Here is an 18,708-nt window from a genome sequence, read left to right as displayed (position 1 = left end):
CCACAAGATCAACAGTATCAGTTAGCAGATACAACTCCTCAAACACTAATTTTCCTTGCTTTACCCATTATTTCCCATGCTTCCTCTCCAGTTTCTGTCCCTCAGCCTGAAATGATTCTGATCTTCTGACCTGTACTGAATGTCATTGTGTATATGAGCCAGAAGTGACTTTGGTCTTGGCATTAAATCTTGGCACCAGCCTGCCCTCCTCTGATCTAAAAATAATATTACCACTATCCCAGAGAGTGCCCTCTCTTTAACCTGCACAGTAAGAGGAAAAATATAGTCATAGATAAATGTGTTGGATGGAAATCATGTGACTGACTGTGTGACTCCTCAGGTATCAGCTCACTGTAAAGCGTTGGACCAATGAGAAATCTTTCACCTCTGACCTGGATTAACAGAAGTAATGTCCTCACAGCTTTCCTCTATATTACGCCACAGCTCCATAGACAGCTTGTGTGAGAGACAAACTACACTATAACTCCTCTAAACAGCTTCACTTCATGATAGACTTTTAACTGGGCTATAATGACGGCTCTCACTTTTTCCTCCAAGCTAAAGGCAGAGTTGAGTGTTTATTACCGAAGCATTAGAGGTCATATGAAACCTGCTTTTCTGTAGGTGAACACTGATAATGCTAAGAGGCTAAGAGCATCTGCCACACTGCTCTAAGCTTGTTACTATATGGAACAGGACCCTGCATGAGGAGCAGGGTCCTCCAAGCAGCTGGTCTGAGCTCAGATAAGTGAAGGCAGAACTAGGTCTGGACTGGTTCCAAGAATGTTTTTCATTATATATTCACTTATGTTAATTTATATATATAACCTGAACCAGAATTCATTTTAATGGGCAATTTAAAAGAGAATTTAATGGACAATGCTATCATAAAAGCAATTTTAAAAAAAAATTGTAAACGGGTTTGCAAGCAGCATTTATGCTGTTATTTTTGCACTTTTCATTCTATTTTTCCAATGTACCTGAATTTTACCCCTTAACACCTAAATTTATTTACAATTATATAAAAGCAAAATAAATACAGTTAAAAACAAAGAAAAGGCCTGAAATATAAAACTACAATTAAATTAAATATAGTAGAAATTAATAACAATTAATAATAATTAAGTCAACAATAAAAAAATAAATACATAAATAAAATTAAATTAATGAAAATAAATAAATTGGTTAAATCAATAAAGTATGACAAAACCATATGATCATAGATGTGTAGATAAATTAATAAATGAAAGTTGTCCAGGGCTATAAAACGGTAGAAAAAAGCTGCTCCACAAAGCTAAGCTGGTTCTTTTTTAGCAGGATTACTTTGATGTTTGAGGTTCTTTTGTTTAAATGATATAAAATTATTGGGAAACTGAATATCTACATTTTGTTAAATCAACATAAATTGCTATAAAACAGCAAACTTTACCAAACTTTTCTTTCTTATTACTAAACTTCTGTATCCCAACATGTCTAAAATTCAGTATTGTTATTAGATGAGATTGTCATTGATATTTAAACTATTGAAACTCTCAGTTAGCTTGGTCATGTTTTAAAGGTCACGTTAAAAGATGGAAAATTCCTTTTTTCAACACCCGACACTTATAGGCTATTTACAGTTTGATTCTAATGTCATCATAGAAATCTTATAACAAATGTTAAGAATATTTTCCATATTTTCTTGTTTCTTATGTCTTTAAAAACATCTGTGTTGACATTGATTATTTCTCTTCAAATTTTCTTTTTTCCTTTTTCTTTGCATGAGATTCAGTTAACTGGTTAAATATCTGTTTTGCATGTGTTGGTAGCTCGTAACAGCAAACTTTAATTTTCCAGCTCTGCACTCCTTTTAAGACTTTATTGTTAGACAAGTCTCCTTTTTAAACAGCAATGCTGAACTTGTGGGGGAAATTTAGTTGCTAATTTAAATCCTGGTTAGCTCCTACTGATCAGCTGAGGAGATTTTTTGATCTGTTCAAACTAAAGTTTTGCTCCTTTACATTATTTTCTTTTCCATTGTTTTGTTCTTTAGTTCTTTTTCTACTGAGACACACGAGTAACCCATCTAGAAGAAAGATGGCAAGCTCTTTCCGGCGTCTGGTCTCCAGCCGCAACACGGCGGTGCTCTTGGCCGGCTTGGGAGCAGGAACCATGGCAACAGGCTTGTTGCTGAACGAGAACAGCTCTCTGGCTGCAGACGTGAGGAGGAAGCTCTATCCTCCCAGGTAAAACAGGCAACGTCAGCACCACCATGTGGAGCGCAGGGCATAGATGACCTTAATGACTCACTGAATACACTATAATTATCTGCCCTGACAACACAGAAACCGACTACGTGCGTCTCACCACTTGCACACTTCAGAAGAATGACTTGCGTTCCCACAGCTGAAAGGTGACTTTAGTAGACCGTTTTTAAACTCATTCACTGAGGCTGAAGTAGTGACACTTTCAGAGGCTGTCAGCTGACTGCGAGTGAGTATGTGACAGTATGAATAAGTGGGGGGTGTCATGGTGGACACGCCGTGCAGGATAGTTACTCTCAAGTTTCATGAGTGTCACCTTTGACTCACTTTAATGTCCTCCCTCTTTCTCTCTGCCTTTACCTTGACATGGTTTGGATCCACTTGTCTCTGAGAGGAAAGAATCACCGGAAACCATTAAAGTTCTTCTGAGTGATCACCCTTCTCTTAACATTAAACATTCATATCCTGATAGGAGAGGACATCATCTTCCATGTGGAAGGAAGTGTCTTCTGATCATTTCATGGTTTAAAATCATGCATTTTGGCCTTTGCAGTCAACAGATTTTAACCGTAGGAGACTTTGGACCCACCTGTTGTGGTGGGACTTTCCACTGCCGTCATCAAAACACCAAATGGAGGGAATATCTGTCAGAGGAATGACCTGGCCTGTGACAAGATTTCCAGACACTTGCTTGATGCCAAGGCACACTGAAGATCTTCTCACAGGACACAGTGTGCCAACGCCCTTTTAAATTACCATGTGGTTTAGAATTATACACAAAAGAAAGAGTCGGGGCTGCTGTGCACAGGCTTTAGGAACCACAAGGAAAGAGGAGACACTAAAAAACTAAATGAAGAAAAGGTTTTCTACACAGAGTGAAAATCTGATTACTTATGATCGTCATGTTCAGTACTAAGAAGTCTGCACCTATGACATCAAGACCAGTAAAATGATTGTTTGAAACATGAGCATTTATACATTAATTATTTTTTCAAAACCATGGACAGCTCTGTTTGTTGTCTTGTGTTAAGTTGCCTCCCAGTTACAGTCTGTAAGACTTAAAGGTCAATTTCAGTCTAAAGTTGTGATTTTATAAAAATCCTGCAAGGAAACTGAATATTTGGTAGACAGCTATAATCTGCATTATTTTTTCCAGTTTTACTTCAAATTAAAATTTGGAAAAAAGAAAATACTATGCAGATTTCTTTATTTTAAAAGAAAAGAACGTCAACTTTCTTCTGCCTCTTTCCAACTCTTCATCTCCTGAAGCTCTGACTTCCCCGATCTGAGGAAACACAACAACTGCATGGCCTCTGCTCTGACTCCAGCTGTTTACGCTAAACTGAGAGACAAGGTGACCCCCAACAACTGGACCCTGGACCAGTGCATCCAAACTGGAGTCGACAACCCAGGACACCCTTTCATTAAGACTGTGGGCTGTGTAGCCGGCGATGAGGAGAGTTATGAGGTAACACAGACAAATAATAATTACTACATCATGAATGCATCTTTGTGTATGTTACTTTGTGCTGCAGCTGATAGTTTTAATACATAGCAATCAGTTACTTGAGGAAAGAATTTATGTATAAATCTATCAAATAATTGTAAGTTTCAGCCCAAATGGGAGTTCCAACCATCACATTAAAATGCCCTTGACCTAACCCTAATTATCTCCCAGCTGCTCTTCTCACCATCCTCATCCTCTCTGACCTTCATGCTGTGTTACCACCTCTCATTCTGTATCATCAGAGCTCTGGGCTAAAATTAAAGTAAATAGAGCCACCATTTCTCTGGTTTACATGAGTGTGTTTAGAGAAATCATCAGTTTGGCTAAGAACGGCATTCCTCAGGGGTCTGTGTTAAGACCATTTTATAATAAATAAATAAAGAAAATTTTAATAAAGAAAAAACTTTTACTGTTATACCAATGAGCCCCATATTCAACCCTCTGGACTCACAAACTGTCTTCAGATTATAAACATCATCAACCTTCTCTAAATCTATGACCACATTTTCCAAAATCAAGTTAATGGCTATTCAGTACAAATTGCAGATTAAGTCTCAGTGTTTTATTTTTGCACACTGTTCTTTCCATAAGTCTTCACATCAGTACTGGAAGAATAAAAAAAAAGTAAACAGCTTCGCTGGCCAGCACAGAAAATGAATGAATATTAACAGACAAGTAAGTAAAAATACCATCAGGAGTCAATTTCTAAACCTACACCTTTGACTTTGTTGTGTCCTCTAGGTGTTTGCTGAGCTCTTTGACCCTATCATTAAAGACAGACACAACGGCTATGACCCCAAAACCATGAAACATCCCACTGACCTGGATTCCTCCAAGGTTGGACCTCAACTTCCTTCATCTGTCTCACTTTTTTCTGTTCCCACATCAATTAGAAGACATTAAAAGTTATGCCTTTTTCTTCTCTCTGCTTCCAGATAACCAACGGCATTTTTGATGAGAATTATGTTCTGTCATCCCGCGTCCGGACTGGCCGCAGCATCCGTGGTTTGAGCCTCCCCCCAGCCTGTTCAAGGGCTGAGCGCCGTGAGGTGGAGCGGGTGGCGGTGATGGCCCTGGCCGGCCTGAAAGGGGACCTGGCTGGACGCTACTACAGCCTGGGAGAAATGTCAGAGAAAGAGCAGCAGCAGCTCATTGATGTACGTTATTAATGCCCCAGATTTTTATGTTTTAATAAATAACGTTTGAATAGGCTGTTGGATATAAACGGTTGGCTCCTATGTGAACATAAAACTCAGTAAATGATGTTTATGTTGTTATTAACTGTAAATATAAAATTGAATTTTAAGTATTGGTCGAAGACAGCAAAGTCTGTTAAGCATTTAACTTCTCATAAATACTTCAGATTAATTCTTCTGTAGATATTTGATCTATATATAAAACCTATAAGTGAAACAGAAAAAAAACAGAGTGAATCACCATTACAAGCAGACATTAGGCAAACAAAAAAGTTTGAAACTGCTTGTCTATATTATTTATACTGGGACTACTCAATTCAGTCATACATGGCCGCAATCCAGAAGGTTTTCCATGTATCCCTGCTCCAACACACCTGACTCACATTAATGAGTTATTGTGTAGAACTTGATAGGCGGTTAGATCTGTTTCATTTAATTCAGGTGTGTTGAAGCATAAGTATATTGAAAACCTGCTGGACTGTGGCGCTCATAGGACCGAACTGAGTAGCCCTGATTTATTTAATAGATGATTTGAGTTCTTACACTCCCGTTGATCTAAACCAGTGAGACTTATATCAAACGGGATTATTTCATCACTTTCTTCATCAGAGGCTGCAGTTAGGTATGCAGCTAAGCTAGGCTAATTAGCTTTTAGCCGCATAAATTCACCATAGTTTTTCTACAGTTTCTACAAACATCACTACAGTTTTTTTTTCTACTGCAGTTTTTATTAAATAAAAATGTTATTTAGTCATTTATTTTTGGACACCAAAATCGTAAAGAAAAAGAAGAATTTCTGTGGCACTATGAGACATTTATGTGGTACAACAGAAGTTTGTTTAAATTTATGCTAGGATTTAAACGTACCTTTTATGCTCTACTTATGTCATGCTGCGGCTAATTAAAGGATCACTTCCTCTTCGACAAGCCTGTGTCTCCATTGCTCACTTCAGCTTTCATGGCCCGAGACTGGCCTGATGCCAGGGGCATCTGGTAAGGCCAACTCCAGTTAGTGAAATCCCAACCCAGAGAAAGGAAGCTGATTCATATATCCCCGCTTATCCACCTTTAAAGATCCCTATATCCAACCAACACTGTCCCATTAGCATGTGAAATGTATTCTTCTCTTTCCTTATATTTCTATTTCCTCTTTCAACTTATCTTTTACTTCCTCACCTGTAGGACCACTTCCTGTTTGACAAGCCAGTTTCTCCACTGTTGACATGTGCCTTTATGGCCAGAGACTGGCCAGACGCCAGGGGCATCTGGTATGGTCGACTCAGATCTCTGTGTGACCATTCATGAGTGATTATTTTACTTTTATAGTAATGAAAAGTATTCTCCAGATTTTCAATTTCCAATTTGGTGTGCTTTCTGTTACAAATGCATGTTTAAATAAAGTCTGGCCTATGAAAGGCTTGGCACTATGAAAGTGATTGAGTTATCAGTAGTGATGAAGCTTATTTTATTTGGAGAAGTCTTTAGTAACTTTCTGTAGCTGTTTCTCTTCAGGCACAACAATGAGAAGACCTTCCTGATCTGGATAAATGAAGAAGACCACACCAGAGTCATCTCCATGGAGAAGGGCGGCAACATGAAGAGAGTGTTTGACAGATTCTGCCGTGGACTTAAACAGGTTTGGTGCAAATGTTGCTCCCTTTTCTTTTCACCACTTTGATCCCTAAAGTAAAATAACACAACCACGAAGAGAAAATGCAACATATCATTTTTTTTAAAATGCAGAATGTACAGAATTTAATTTGGATTGTTTAATGTCATTGACTGTTTCTGGTGTGTCCCATTCTCATGACTCCTGTTATACTAAGAAAGCCACCAGGGTTGCTTTTGCTGTTTTTGTCACTTTCTACATTTCACCACAACACTGCAGTAAAGGGAAATTGTAAAATGATCCCATTTTACTGCCTTTTTTTAGGATTTAGACCAATTTAAACCATATCCAGACCCTGCTTAGACAAACACAGTAAACACTCTAAGATATGCGAATGTGCACAAAGTCTAGATTTGTCTGTTGGAATATTGTGGATTTTGATCTGCAGTATATATATATATATATATATATATATATATAATGGTAGTAAATTTTTCTTGTTCTTCAAAAGAAACACTCTCTTACAAAAATCATTCCAAATGGGCCAACCCAACCATATTGGGGGCCAAAAATTAAATGAAAAATGACCTGAATGGATAGAAAAGTCCCCAGTGACCTTAAGGCTTAACCTCAAGAACAGTCAGTGTGTTTTGTTTGCTGTCTGCTGTTATTTTTTATTTTTTATTTTTTCATAAAGATCAGGTGCGTGTGGTCTCTTGCATATGTTAAATAATTTTTTTTATTTCAATATGTGCATATGCACTGCCAGTCAAAAGTTTGGACACATTTTTTTTAGATTCAATAGGAAATTGTGTTCAAACTTTTTAATATAATGCATAACTGAAGAACTCTTTGCATGTTGTGTCCCACAGGTGGAGCATCTGATCCAGGAGAGAGGATGGGAGTTCATGTGGAACGAGCATCTGGGCTACGTCCTCACATGTCCCTCCAACTTGGGCACTGGTCTCAGGGCGGGCGTTCATGTACGCCTGCCCAACCTCAGCAAGGTAACACACATTTAATACACATTCACAGCTTTCAACTCTTCTGATTGCATTTTTTAATACCAACAAATGTGTGTATTTAGAGCCAGGTAGATTCTATACTTCTGTGTAAATGCAGCAAAGAACATTAATCCCTAACAATTATTTAAAAAAAAAACTCCCATAAGAAATAAAAGGTCTTATTAGATATCAACAGACTTTGGCGGCCATATTGGCTGACAGAGCAGAACAAGAAAAAAACAGATGTGTAATCAATGTAAAGAGCGTTTATAAACTTCCTGTTTTCTCAAATCAAAGTTTTATTTGATGTCGTACGTTACAAATTACTCTGCAGGACCCGCGTTTTTCCAAAATCCTCGACAACCTGCGGCTGCAGAAGCGAGGCACAGGTGGAGTGGACACGGCTGCGACTGGAGACACCTTCGACATTTCCAACCTGGACCGTTTGGGTAAATCTGAGGTGAGGATCAGCCTTTTGTTTTTCTGTTTTTTTCCTTTCATTTACTCTCTTACTGAAGCCCGGTCTGAGCCACCATTTTTTAACATAAGTGACCTTTTGTGTGTGCTCAGGTGGAGCTGGTTCAGCTGGTGGTTGATGGGGTTAATTACCTTATCGAGTGTGAGAAGAAGTTGGAGAAAGGCCAGGACATCAAAGTCCCAGCTCCCCTTGTTCAGTTCAAGAAGTGAAATCTGGACTCATGACAGTTAGCAGGAGGTCATCAGCTGGTTGGTGTTTCCTTCTAGACTGAGCCCGACGGAGAACCTCAGAGCTACGCAGTACTACCGAGCAGGTTGAAGCCTCTCACAAAATATCTTCAGGGTACAATGATCCTACACGTGACCTGCTGTATGGTGGAAATCCTACCTCAAGTTCAATGTAACCCTGACTTTAATAAATAACTCATTTCAAACATTTTGACTCTGACTTTTCACTTTCTCCTTGACTTCTCATACATCTGCATAATTATTCAGATTCATGAAATCACTGGTAGAATGTCTACTTTTCTTTTTCTTTTTTTTATCAGACATGAAATCTGTTACACCAGTCCATAACATGAAAAGAAAAACATCTTAAACAAAATGAGAAAGAAATCACATAAAGACAGACAAGACAGGCGCGGCAGGAAAATATGAAATCAGCCACCATGAACCATCGCAAGTGAGAAAATTGTTTTATGGACTGGGATAATGTCAAGGTCATCTGCATTGAAACTGCTGGATTATGGAGGTGGGGGAGATTAGCAAACAAACCTAGAAAGTCATGAACTGGGAAGAGGGGGCCTTCCTGCTTTCCCACACCTGGAGAGACATCATGAAATAGCAGGTGGACAGCACAGGGCGTGGTTGACCTGCCAGCTGATAATTCCATCACTTTCCATCCAGTCACGCTTCTGATGAAGACAGAAGGGTTACCGTGGACACATGTCAGGTATGTGTGACATATTTGGTTGCATGTCTATTATCCTTTACAGCCTGAACCAAAAAATAAGGAAAAAAAATCTTTTTTTTTAAAATATAATGTCCTTTAACAAACTCTAAAACAACACATTTTCAAATATTTATCATTTATTATTCTTATTATTTCTTATTGATTTATTGCTGCATATACAAGGTGTTAAGCAACATTTTTACCATAAAGTGATGCAAAAGATCTCAGAAACACTGTGTATTAAATATGATACATACAGCATGGAGGGGTTAAAACATCAGTCTGGAAGTTTCCACCTTCTGCATTTGTCTACATCTTTTTGGCCTTCAACAGTATTTCTTTGCAGGTCTGGTTCAAATTTAGCTGATTTCTAATAAAGAAGCGGGAACTCTGTCTTCTTTTCTGCTTCAGCTTGTAGGAGATATTTTCATGTTTGACATTTAAAAAAAAACAAATTTTCTTGACATGAAAACGTTCATGTTTTAATATAATCATGGACAGCTTTTTTCTCCATGATCTTGCAGCTTGTAATGTTTGTTTGCTTTACATCATTGTGGATAAAGTTTGGTCCGCTCTTCTTTCCATTGTTGCTTCAGCTCAATGAGATTTGCAGCATTGGCTTCTGCAGCTCCCTGAAGGTCCCACCACAGCATTTCTAGACTAAAGTCTAGACCTCAATCAACAGATTCAGGTCTAGACTTTGACCTGATCGTGTCAACAACTTGATTTTTTTCTTTTTCTGCCATGCTGCTGTAGATCTGCTGCTGTGTTTGGGATCACTGTCCAGCTGCATGAGCTATTTTAAACCAAGCTTTAGCTGTCAGACAGTTGGACTCACAACTGACTCCAGAGGACTTCATGGTCTATTCAGCGACTGGTATCCAGATCCTGTGGCTGCAACATGCCCAGATCATCATCCCTCCACCACTGTGCTGACAGTTGGTGTGAGGTATTTTTTCCCAATATACTGTTTAGTTTTCTCCAAAAATCCATCCATTTATTTTCTATACCTGCTTTTTCCAGTGCAGGGTTGCAGGTGGGACTGGAGCTTATTCTAGCAGCTACTAGGTGAGAGGCAGGGAACACCCTGAACAGGTCGCCAGTCCATCACAGGGTTTCTCCAAATATGCACTGACCAAACATCTCCACTTTGGTCTGGTGTGTCCAAAGGACATTGTTCCAGATGTCTTGTGCTTTGTTCTGATGCAGCTTTGCCAACCTAAGCTGTGCTTCCATGTTCATTTCAGAACTGAGGCCTGGAGAGTCTGAGATGTTGCTCTTGTGGTTTTTACAGCCTCTGTGAGGATTAAACAGGCTGATCTTGCTCTGAACTTGCTGGGACGTCCACTCCTGAGAAGATTGGCAGTTTTCTTAAATGTTTTTTCCTTTTTCCCTGTTGAATGATGGGAGTCTGGATAGTTTGGAAATGACCTCATAACCCTTCTCAGATTAATGGACAACATTTGCTTCTTTAAGAGATTCTTGGTCAGTTAAACTTCTTTTAGCTTTTCTTGAGGATATTTATTTATTTGTGTTTGAACCTAGTGGCTCATGTGAGACCCCTCCTGTTGCGCTGGGTCCCCTAGCCATGCATATTAAACCCCAGCTGTAAATGTTGGGTTTTAGAATGGACAGTGGTTTTAAACTGAATAGTCATGTCAACACCACAGTTAAGTCAGGCTTTTATCATTTAAGGCAGTGGTGCCCATCTCCAGTCCTCCACATCTACTATCCTGCAACTTTTAAATGCATCCTTCTCTAGCACACCTGAATCAAAAGCTTGTTACCAGGCCTCTGCAGAGCTGAATGACATGCACATGAGGGAATTCAGCCAAGTGTGCGTAGGGATGCATCTCAGAGCCCATCAACACCAGCCTTTTTGAATCAAAATTCTAGTCTGTTAGCTCAGACGGTCTGCTTCATACCAAGTCTAGCAGACTATCCTGATGTGAATGCACCTTAAAAGTAGCAGGATAGTAGCTCTCAAGGACTGGACTTGGGCAACCCTTATTAAAGGGAATTGGGAAAGATGAACCCTTTTCCCTCTAGACAGCAGTTGGAAATGTTAATCCTTTATACTGTCATGGCTGGATTACTCTAATTCCCTCCATTTTGGATTAAGTCAGTCCTTACTTGCAGGTCTGCAGCTGGTTCAGAATGCTGTTGAACCATTTTTAACAGAAACCAAAAAAAAAGCACATGACCCTGTTCTGGCTTCATGTGCACCTTAGGGTCCACTTTAACATCCTTATGTTTGTTTTAAAAGTTTTAAATGGTGTTGTTCCACCTTCCATATATGAGCTTCTCCACCACCATATTTCTACCCAGGTCCTCAGATCAGCTGGTCTTTCCAAGTTCTAAACTGAAGCTCAGAGGGGACAGGGCCTTTTCTATCAGTGTACCTAAGTTATGAAACGACCTATCCTTGGTTTTTAGTTGGTTTTTAATTCATTTCTATTTATTTTTTGGGGGGGATTTGATTTAATCTATTTCACCGCTTACCTTAGATATACAGAAGTTTCAGCTGTGGCTGGTGTTAAAATGCTTTATAAATAAATTGATGCCTTTCCTCATTGGCTAGTTGCTGATGGGTTAATTAGTGAATTGATTAGCAGAACCTGGTTGCTGCTTACTTTAATTCACATGGACACACTCTCACACTGCTTCTGCATCTAGTTTATCTTTTGTTAAATAATGTTGTTCAGCTGAGCTTGTATTTATCTAATTTTATGACCAAGAGCCAGTTTAGATTTACACCCCGATGTGTACAGCAGTACACATAATGTACAGTTATGTGAAAGATGAGTACGTTATGTGAGGATTTCAATCTCTGTATGAAAATATTCACTTCAGTGACAAGTAGCTGGAAAAAAATCTAATAATTTTGTCTCTTCTGACAAGTTGAATGGTTAAAGTAAAATTCTGGACTGTTGCTGCTGTTCACTGACAGCATGAACTTTGTGAGGAGGCCAACAGAGGTGGAAGAAATTTAATTAAAGTCTTAAAAGAAATATTTTCCTCAAAATACAAAAAAAAAAAAAAAAAAAACGTTTCAAATGACACTTGAATTTTGCTGCAGTTTCATTAATTTGTGTTTACATGTGGATTCCTCGGTAACAAACGTGTACTTGAGCAGGTTTTTTTACAGAAAAGGATGGTGGAAAGGAAAAAGAAGAAAAAAAAGCAGCATTAGATGCTGTTAACTTTGAAAACAAAGCTTAAAAATCTGTAAAAAGGTCTGCATAAGCCAAGGATTTATCTGAAATAACATTCACCATTTAAGTAAGCAGAACAGCACTTTTTATTGTCTGATTAGACTTTCCAGGATGCCACCTCTGAGAATTTTATTTTTTTCTAAAAAGAAATCAGTAGAAAGAAGTCAAAAACAACTAAAAGGTGACACCTAGAGGCCAGAACCTGCCTACTCACCAAAAAGTCCTGCTTGTTTTCTTCTTTTTTTTTTTTTTTTTTTTTTTTTTTTTGGCAAAGTGAAACAGAAAGACGAGCCTCTAATGATTGGTTGGAGAGAGCTAAACAATGCAGGTACAGGAGAACAGGACATCTCTGTGAAACGCAGGATAAGAGCAGAGAGTCAGGCCGGGTTCTTTTAACAGGATACCGAAAGGAACCCAACAGGCGCGTCAGTGTTGTGTTGTCAGTCCACAGGTCGCTTTTCACTGTGTTTCTTTGTGAACTCTTCGGCATTCTTCATGAATTTTGCTCGGTCTTTAGTGTACTCCTCCGCCAGGTCTGCCCTCAGCGGGTGCTCGGGCTGAGGGGTGTTCACCAGAGTGATGAGACAATGAATCACTGCAGGACAGATACCACAAAACACCACTTGTCATTCATTAAAGCATGCAAATGGATTAAAAAGAACTTCTCTGACATCAACCCTGCCTCTTCGCTCACCCTGGCAAGTTTTTGTGGCTGGCTTCCAGTTTTCCACGCTGATGATGGGCAGGCACACCTGGCCCTTTTCATCAATGTTGGGATGGTAGATCTTTGTCTTGAAGGTGATCTTGGGGGGCTTGAAGGGGTACTCTGCAGGGAAGATGATCTCAATCCGAAAGGCTCCTTTGTCGTATGGAGGACAGTCCTAAAAGGAAGCAAGAGTGTGATGACTTAGAAATGAAGGAGTGTTTTTCCATGGAAGGCATTAAAGTCCATTAAAGTCTAAGGACCAAATAGGCAGTTTGAGAGAAGCTAAGGGAAATAAACAAACCTGCTCTGAGTTTGTTCGTACCGACCCATGTTTAAGAAGTTATCAGGGAATACCGCACGCCTCAAATAGCCTACATGCCGAGCTGGAACTTAACAAGACGTTATGCTACTCTTTAAACCAATTAAAAGTTTTTTCGGCCCCAGTAAAAACTGAGCAAATGAGCACCCGTCAAGATTTTTAGATCTTCAATGTACGCTTCGTTTATAGTTTGGTGCTGCATCTCTATTTTGGTTGTTATGAAGCAGAATCAACAGAAACCAAATTCAGAGCAATCCACTCCCCTCCAAAACATAACAAACCTTCAAAAACATATATTTCTGGGGGGTAAAAATAATATCCAACCCTTTCTGAATGAAAGCAAGTTAAGTCCTGGCTCTGATCCAGTGTCTAGACCTGCCACTAGTTTTTCATCTTCAGAACTTCATTGGTTCTTGGCCCATAAATCTGCTTCCAGAACAGAACCAACTTTTTGTTCGTCTAGGTCCGAGAAGCATTTATAAGAGAAGCTGGGGATGGGATAATGACAACCGACCACACAAACACTTCAAAATAAAAAAAAGTGATCGATACTTAATTTAGACCAACCTGGTCTTCAACCAGTCCTCAGAACAGTATATGCTTCAGGGTACTTTCAGGTACAGCTCTTCAATTTGGTGTATTTTTTTTCCAATTAAATGACTAACATCCTTTAATTATGAGTGTCAACTTATTTTGCTTGACCTATCTGCGACTGATCAACTCTACGGGAAAAATCACTCATTTGTTAGCATTACGATTCCTTGTAAGCTGCAACATTACACCTGCTTTCAAATAAAACAGCTTCCTATAAGCCCTCTGGGAAACTTCTGCTTTGTAAACATGACTAAAAAAGGCCAAAGCGACATCAACAGGTGCATTTGTTTGCTGTGCAATGTGCTGTAGCTTAGCAGCTAATGAGTGCAGCAGTTGTTTGTTCATGTCTCGGGCAGATAAGGAGAAGACTTTAGCACTTCAGATGATGTAGTTGTCATTTAAAGGTTGGAAAGTTGTGGTTTGAACACATTCACTTTACAACTTTGTGAGATTTGACAGGCTGTGCCGACAGAGCAAGTATATGAGCTGTGGCATTACCGGTCAGAGAAGAATAAAAAGGTTCAAACCTTTAAAACAGTTTCAGGGGAAAAAGAAGAAGAAATAAGGGCATAAAGAGTTGAAGCTCCATACTCACAGGAACAATGAGTCCTTGCCAGGTCAAAATATTTGATTCATCCACTTGAATGTTGCGGAACTGCTTAATTCCAGATTTGCGAATGTCATCGAGCTCCTGCAACAGAACATGATTTATAAGACTTCAGAGAAAACATGTTGATATACATTTAAATTAAAAAATGAGAATGAAGAGAGCAGCAGGGAAATTAAATGTGCTGTGATCAGTAACAGGAGTCCAGTCAGATAAACACTGATAACAAAATAAGTTTCCTTTTTCATAGATTTAACATGGACACTGCAGCACCGTGGAGCTGTTTCAGGTAGTCATTAATAATACACTATTTAACTAAGCAAATAGGTCAAAGCCTCCTATTGGGTAATTCCTGCATGGATGATGATGTTTTAGCTGCAACAAGTTGTTTAACCCCAACGGATGCAGTGAGTAGCAACCACGTCAGGAGAGACATCCTGTGGTTTGTGGAAAAGATGTTAAGGGTCAAATTATTGGCATCAAAACGAGAAAACATCTAAGGAGAAGCTGAAACTACTAAAACTGGGTTAAACTGTCACATTATAAAAACTGGAAGGTTGGTAGGGAACCATTGTCTTCCAGGAAGAAATGTGGTTGGAAAAACATCCTGAATGATGGTGCTCGTGATCTCTTAAACGTTTGGTGAAATCAAATAAAAAAAAAACAGCAGCAGAACTCAGATGTTTAATAGTGAAAATAACATTTCCACATGAACAATGTGAAGGGAACTTGGGACTGAACAGCTTTGTAGCCATAAGAAAGCCACTAATCAGTGAGGCTAGCCGGAGAAAAGGGATTCAGTTTGCAAAGGAGCATAAAGACTGGACTCTGGAGCAATGGGGGAAGGTCATGTGGTCTGATGAGTCCAGATTTACCCTGTTCCAGAGTGATGGAGCATTAGGGTAAGAAGAGAGAAGGATGAAGTGATGAGGCCATCATGCCTACTTCCTACTGTACAAGCCTGTGGGGGTCATCCATGATCTGGGGTTGCTGCAGTTGGTCAGGTCTAGGTTCAGATCCAGATTCAGCAACATTATGTGTCCAAAGAATGAGGTCAGCTGACTACCTGAATTTACTGAAATGAGCAGGTTATTCCATCTTCCCCGATGGCACGGCCATGTTCCAAGGTGACAATGCAGGATTCATGGGGCTCAGATTGTGAAAGAGTGGTTCAGGGAAGGAGACATCATTTTCACACATGGATTGGGCACCACAGAGTCTTGGGTTGTGCTGGAGAAGGCTTTGTGCAGTGATTGGATTCTCCATTATCAATACAAACTCTTGGTGAAAAACTAATGCAACACTGGATAAAATAAATGCTGTGACATTACAGAAGTGTATGAAAATAATGCCACGGAGAATGCTGCAGGAATCAAAGCTAAAGAACTAAATATTAGTGTGTAAGCCTTTTTTTTTTTGGGTGACAACTTCTTTTTGGCCAGGCAGTGTTTATCACCGTGTTTTTATTGTAATGCAAATTGTTTCCTTCTATTTTACACCAGACATAAAACTGTGATATTATAACATCACTGCTCTTTATCGTAAACTCATTTTCTTGTTTTGTCACAAGCCAGTTCTGTTTTTTAGCAAATGTAATAAATCACATAATGACTCCAGCATTATGTGCTTAAAAATATTTAGGGCTACAGTTTATCATTTCCTTAATTAATGATTATGTGTAGTGTATTACAGGGTGGGCAAAGTCTGTCTTTGAGGGCCGCAGTCCTGCAGGTTCGGGATGTTTCCTGCAGGAGCGCCTGAATCAGATGAATGGGTCAAAATGTTTGGACAGAACTTAACAAGCTGTTAAGGAAAGTCCTTTAATTTTAATCAGGTTTGTCGGAGCAAAGAATCCTCAAAAATCTGCAGGGCTGTGGCTCTGGAGAACTGGAACTGCCCATCCCTGATAGAATGCAATGCAAGTCTGAAGTAAATTATTGAAAACAGCTTGAGTCATTTTATAGGAATCTCTTCAAAATCTGCAACACCGTAAACCAGGATTATTGGGGGAATTCAGGAAGCGGTGATGGCAAAGTTCAGTGTGTATGCATGGGGGAATTCCTTATGCAACGTCTGACTCAGTAAATCGAAACCAAATGTGTAGAAAGTGAAAGCAGGAGACCTGGCAGCCTTCAAACTAGTTTAAAACTTATTTTTAATCATTCAAATCAAACCTGTCACTGTCAGGACCAAAGTCAGGACCCACCTGACCCAACTATGTAAATGGAAAGCAGCTTCTACACACTGACCACTGATCAGCATGCTTATTTTAAAGCTGGAACAACAGCTTTAAACAACAGAGTTCATTCAACATACATTTGTTATTTATTAGATAAAGAGCATTTTAAACTACCCCATATAGGATGCTTTTTAACTTTTCATTCGAAAGGCTTTCAATTTAACTCAAACCAAAACGTAAGTAAAAACATTGAGCTAATAGGTTATATTTTATTGGCTGACATATAAAACGTCACCCGAATATTAGTATGTATCATATTAGTATGTTTTTGACAAACAACAAAATATGAATTTTCTTAAAGAAAAAGTATTTTATTACTATTCCTCAGTCCAATATGTAGTAAATATTCTGAGAAATAGTAATATGGGTTGACAGCATGCATTCATACACCACATTTCTGTTCTTATTTCAATCTTTCTAACCACAGACGGTGTCAAACATCAGTTTCACTTTAATACACTGCAAGCCTCAAAGCCAGTTAAGGCTAAACTGATCTTTATTTCCCTGTTTGTTTTTTCTTAAATACTAATCACAATTCAACAGTCTGCTTAAAAAATGCCTTAAAAAAAAGCTGTATTTGTATATTTTATTAGGTTATGAACAACTTTTCTACTTAATATCAGCTTACTAACACATTTGTTTATGTCAGCATTACTTAACTATTAATCAGCTGATCATGTTCATTTATCTGTGATGCTTGAACGGGACTTTACGTTGTTGTGAATGGATTGATTGACTGATCGGTTCAGATATTGATTAATCTGACAGTTTGAGGCTCAGCTGAGTACTGACGTCACGCCCCAGCCCCACGGTCTCCATGTTTTCTACTCAGCTGTTTGTCTTCACACGGAGACGGCGGCTCTAAGGACCCGTCCCCTTCACCCAACTCAGCCTCTAAACGTCGACACGTAGACAGCTGTGTCTAAGTGCTGTATCATGGCCCGCCGGCCTTTAAGCTTCACTAACAGCTTCCCCCTCTGATACCGTCTGTCGGACGTCATTATCCTTTCATTTTGTCGGACAACTAAACAATGACAAACACTTTGTTTTCTCTTCCTCGTCGCGTTTGTAGCTACGCACTTAAAGTCAAAACAAGTTGTTTAAACTCTCTGGGTGAGTTAAAACTCAATAAATCTACATTTTCTTACCTTGCCCAATCTCCTGGTTGAAGTCATTGTGGTGCCGATTTCGTCTTCTTCTTCCTGTTTCTTTCCGTGACTCGCTCTTCTTGGCTTCTTTCGAGTTTTGTTTAAAGCGACTGAAAGGCGGAGTCTTGGCGCAGTACCGCCCCCTAGCGGACCGGAGTACGGTGGCCGTGAGGCGCAAAACTACCAGAGGAAACCAATGGCAAGTAAAGAAAAGAAAAGAAAAAGCATTTCAGAAAACTTAATAACAGATTCAAACATAAACATAGCCACTAAACATAAAAAACATTAGTACATGGCAATAAAAAAAAAACATTTAAGAAAACATAATCATCATTAAAAACACCAAACACAACAGGAAAAAAACTGTTCAACAAAACAAATCATAGTACAAAATTTAAGAAACACAATGAAACATTAGAAAAACAAAACCAAAATTAGAAATACAAAATTTAAAGAAATTCAATGAATATATAAAAAAAACACAAAAGAAAACTGAGGAAACAGCTTTTCAAAAAACGCTCAACAGTAAAAAAAAAAAAAAAAAAAAAAATGTATTGTATTTTCTGTTTCTGTTTCTGAAATGTTGAATTTTCTGTTTGTTTGCTGTTTTGTGAAATTATTGCTTTGTTTTATTTTCTTGGTAAACCTCCACGTTGAGCTGAATCTAAGCTTTTCTGTCTCAAAAGTTTCTTCATTTCATCACAACAGCTTTGATAAATTCAAACAGATGGCTCTTCATGTCTGTTAAAAAAGACATTTGAAACAACTGTCTCTTTTATAAACAGTTAAACAGTCACTGATCAGTGATTATTTATGTCAGAACACTAAATTAAAGAATTTCAATTTATCTAAACAAGTGGTAAAACTATCTGGGGTTATTTATTTATTTTAT

The 18,708-nt window shown here is 38.7% G+C and overlaps 2 protein-coding genes across 2 annotated transcripts; one reads left to right on the top strand and one right to left on the bottom strand.

The window, feature by feature from the left end:
• Positions 1 to 388: 388 nt before the first annotated feature.
• ckmt2a (creatine kinase, mitochondrial 2a (sarcomeric)) lies at positions 389 to 8,470 on the top strand. The gene is made up of 10 exons (XM_041970840.1): positions 389 to 406; positions 2,033 to 2,225; positions 3,513 to 3,711; positions 4,492 to 4,587; positions 4,686 to 4,907; positions 6,129 to 6,214; positions 6,459 to 6,582; positions 7,428 to 7,562; positions 7,894 to 8,019; positions 8,130 to 8,470. Exons 2-10 carry the CDS (start codon positions 2,077 to 2,079, stop codon positions 8,244 to 8,246), a joined length of 1,254 nt encoding a protein of 417 aa, XP_041826774.1. The 5' UTR covers positions 389 to 406; positions 2,033 to 2,076; the 3' UTR covers positions 8,247 to 8,470.
• A 3,493-nt stretch (positions 8,471 to 11,963) lies between these two features.
• On the bottom strand, positions 11,964 to 17,943 carry LOC121629675 (ubiquitin-conjugating enzyme E2 L3-like). Its single transcript, XM_041969382.1, has 4 exons — positions 17,817 to 17,943; positions 14,418 to 14,513; positions 12,898 to 13,084; positions 11,964 to 12,798 (listed from the first exon to the last, which is right to left on the bottom strand). Exons 1-4 carry the CDS (start codon positions 17,841 to 17,843, stop codon positions 12,644 to 12,646), a joined length of 465 nt encoding a protein of 154 aa, XP_041825316.1. The 5' UTR covers positions 17,844 to 17,943; the 3' UTR covers positions 11,964 to 12,643.
• Between the last annotated feature and the right edge of the window lie 765 nt (positions 17,944 to 18,708).

This window comes from Melanotaenia boesemani, chromosome 19 (genome assembly GCF_017639745.1).
Source record: "Melanotaenia boesemani isolate fMelBoe1 chromosome 19, fMelBoe1.pri, whole genome shotgun sequence".
Classification (NCBI taxonomy): domain Eukaryota; kingdom Metazoa; phylum Chordata; class Actinopteri; order Atheriniformes; family Melanotaeniidae; genus Melanotaenia; species Melanotaenia boesemani.
The sequence above is the reverse complement of the archived record's forward strand: the minus strand, read 5'-3'. Positions and strand labels throughout refer to the sequence as shown.

Excerpts from the sequence above, each read along its gene's own strand:
- LOC121629675 (XM_041969382.1), bottom strand. The coding sequence starts at position 17,843 with ATGACTTCAACCAGGAGATTGGGCAAG. Across the intron at positions 14,514-17,816 it reads CAACCAGGAGATTGGGCAAG|GAGCTCGATGACATTCGCAA; the intron begins GTAAGAAAATGT and ends GTTCTGTTGCAG. Across the intron at positions 12,799-12,897 it reads AGCCACAAAAACTTGCCAGG|TGATTCATTGTCTCATCACT; the intron begins GTGAGCGAAGAG and ends TCTGTCCTGCAG.
- ckmt2a (XM_041970840.1), top strand. The coding sequence starts at position 2,077 with ATGGCAAGCTCTTTCCGGCGTCTGGTCTCCAGCCGCAACACGGCGGTG. Across the intron at positions 4,908-6,128 it reads AGCAGCAGCAGCTCATTGAT|GACCACTTCCTGTTTGACAA; the intron begins GTACGTTATTAA and ends CCTCACCTGTAG. Across the intron at positions 8,020-8,129 it reads ACCGTTTGGGTAAATCTGAG|GTGGAGCTGGTTCAGCTGGT; the intron begins GTGAGGATCAGC and ends GTGTGTGCTCAG.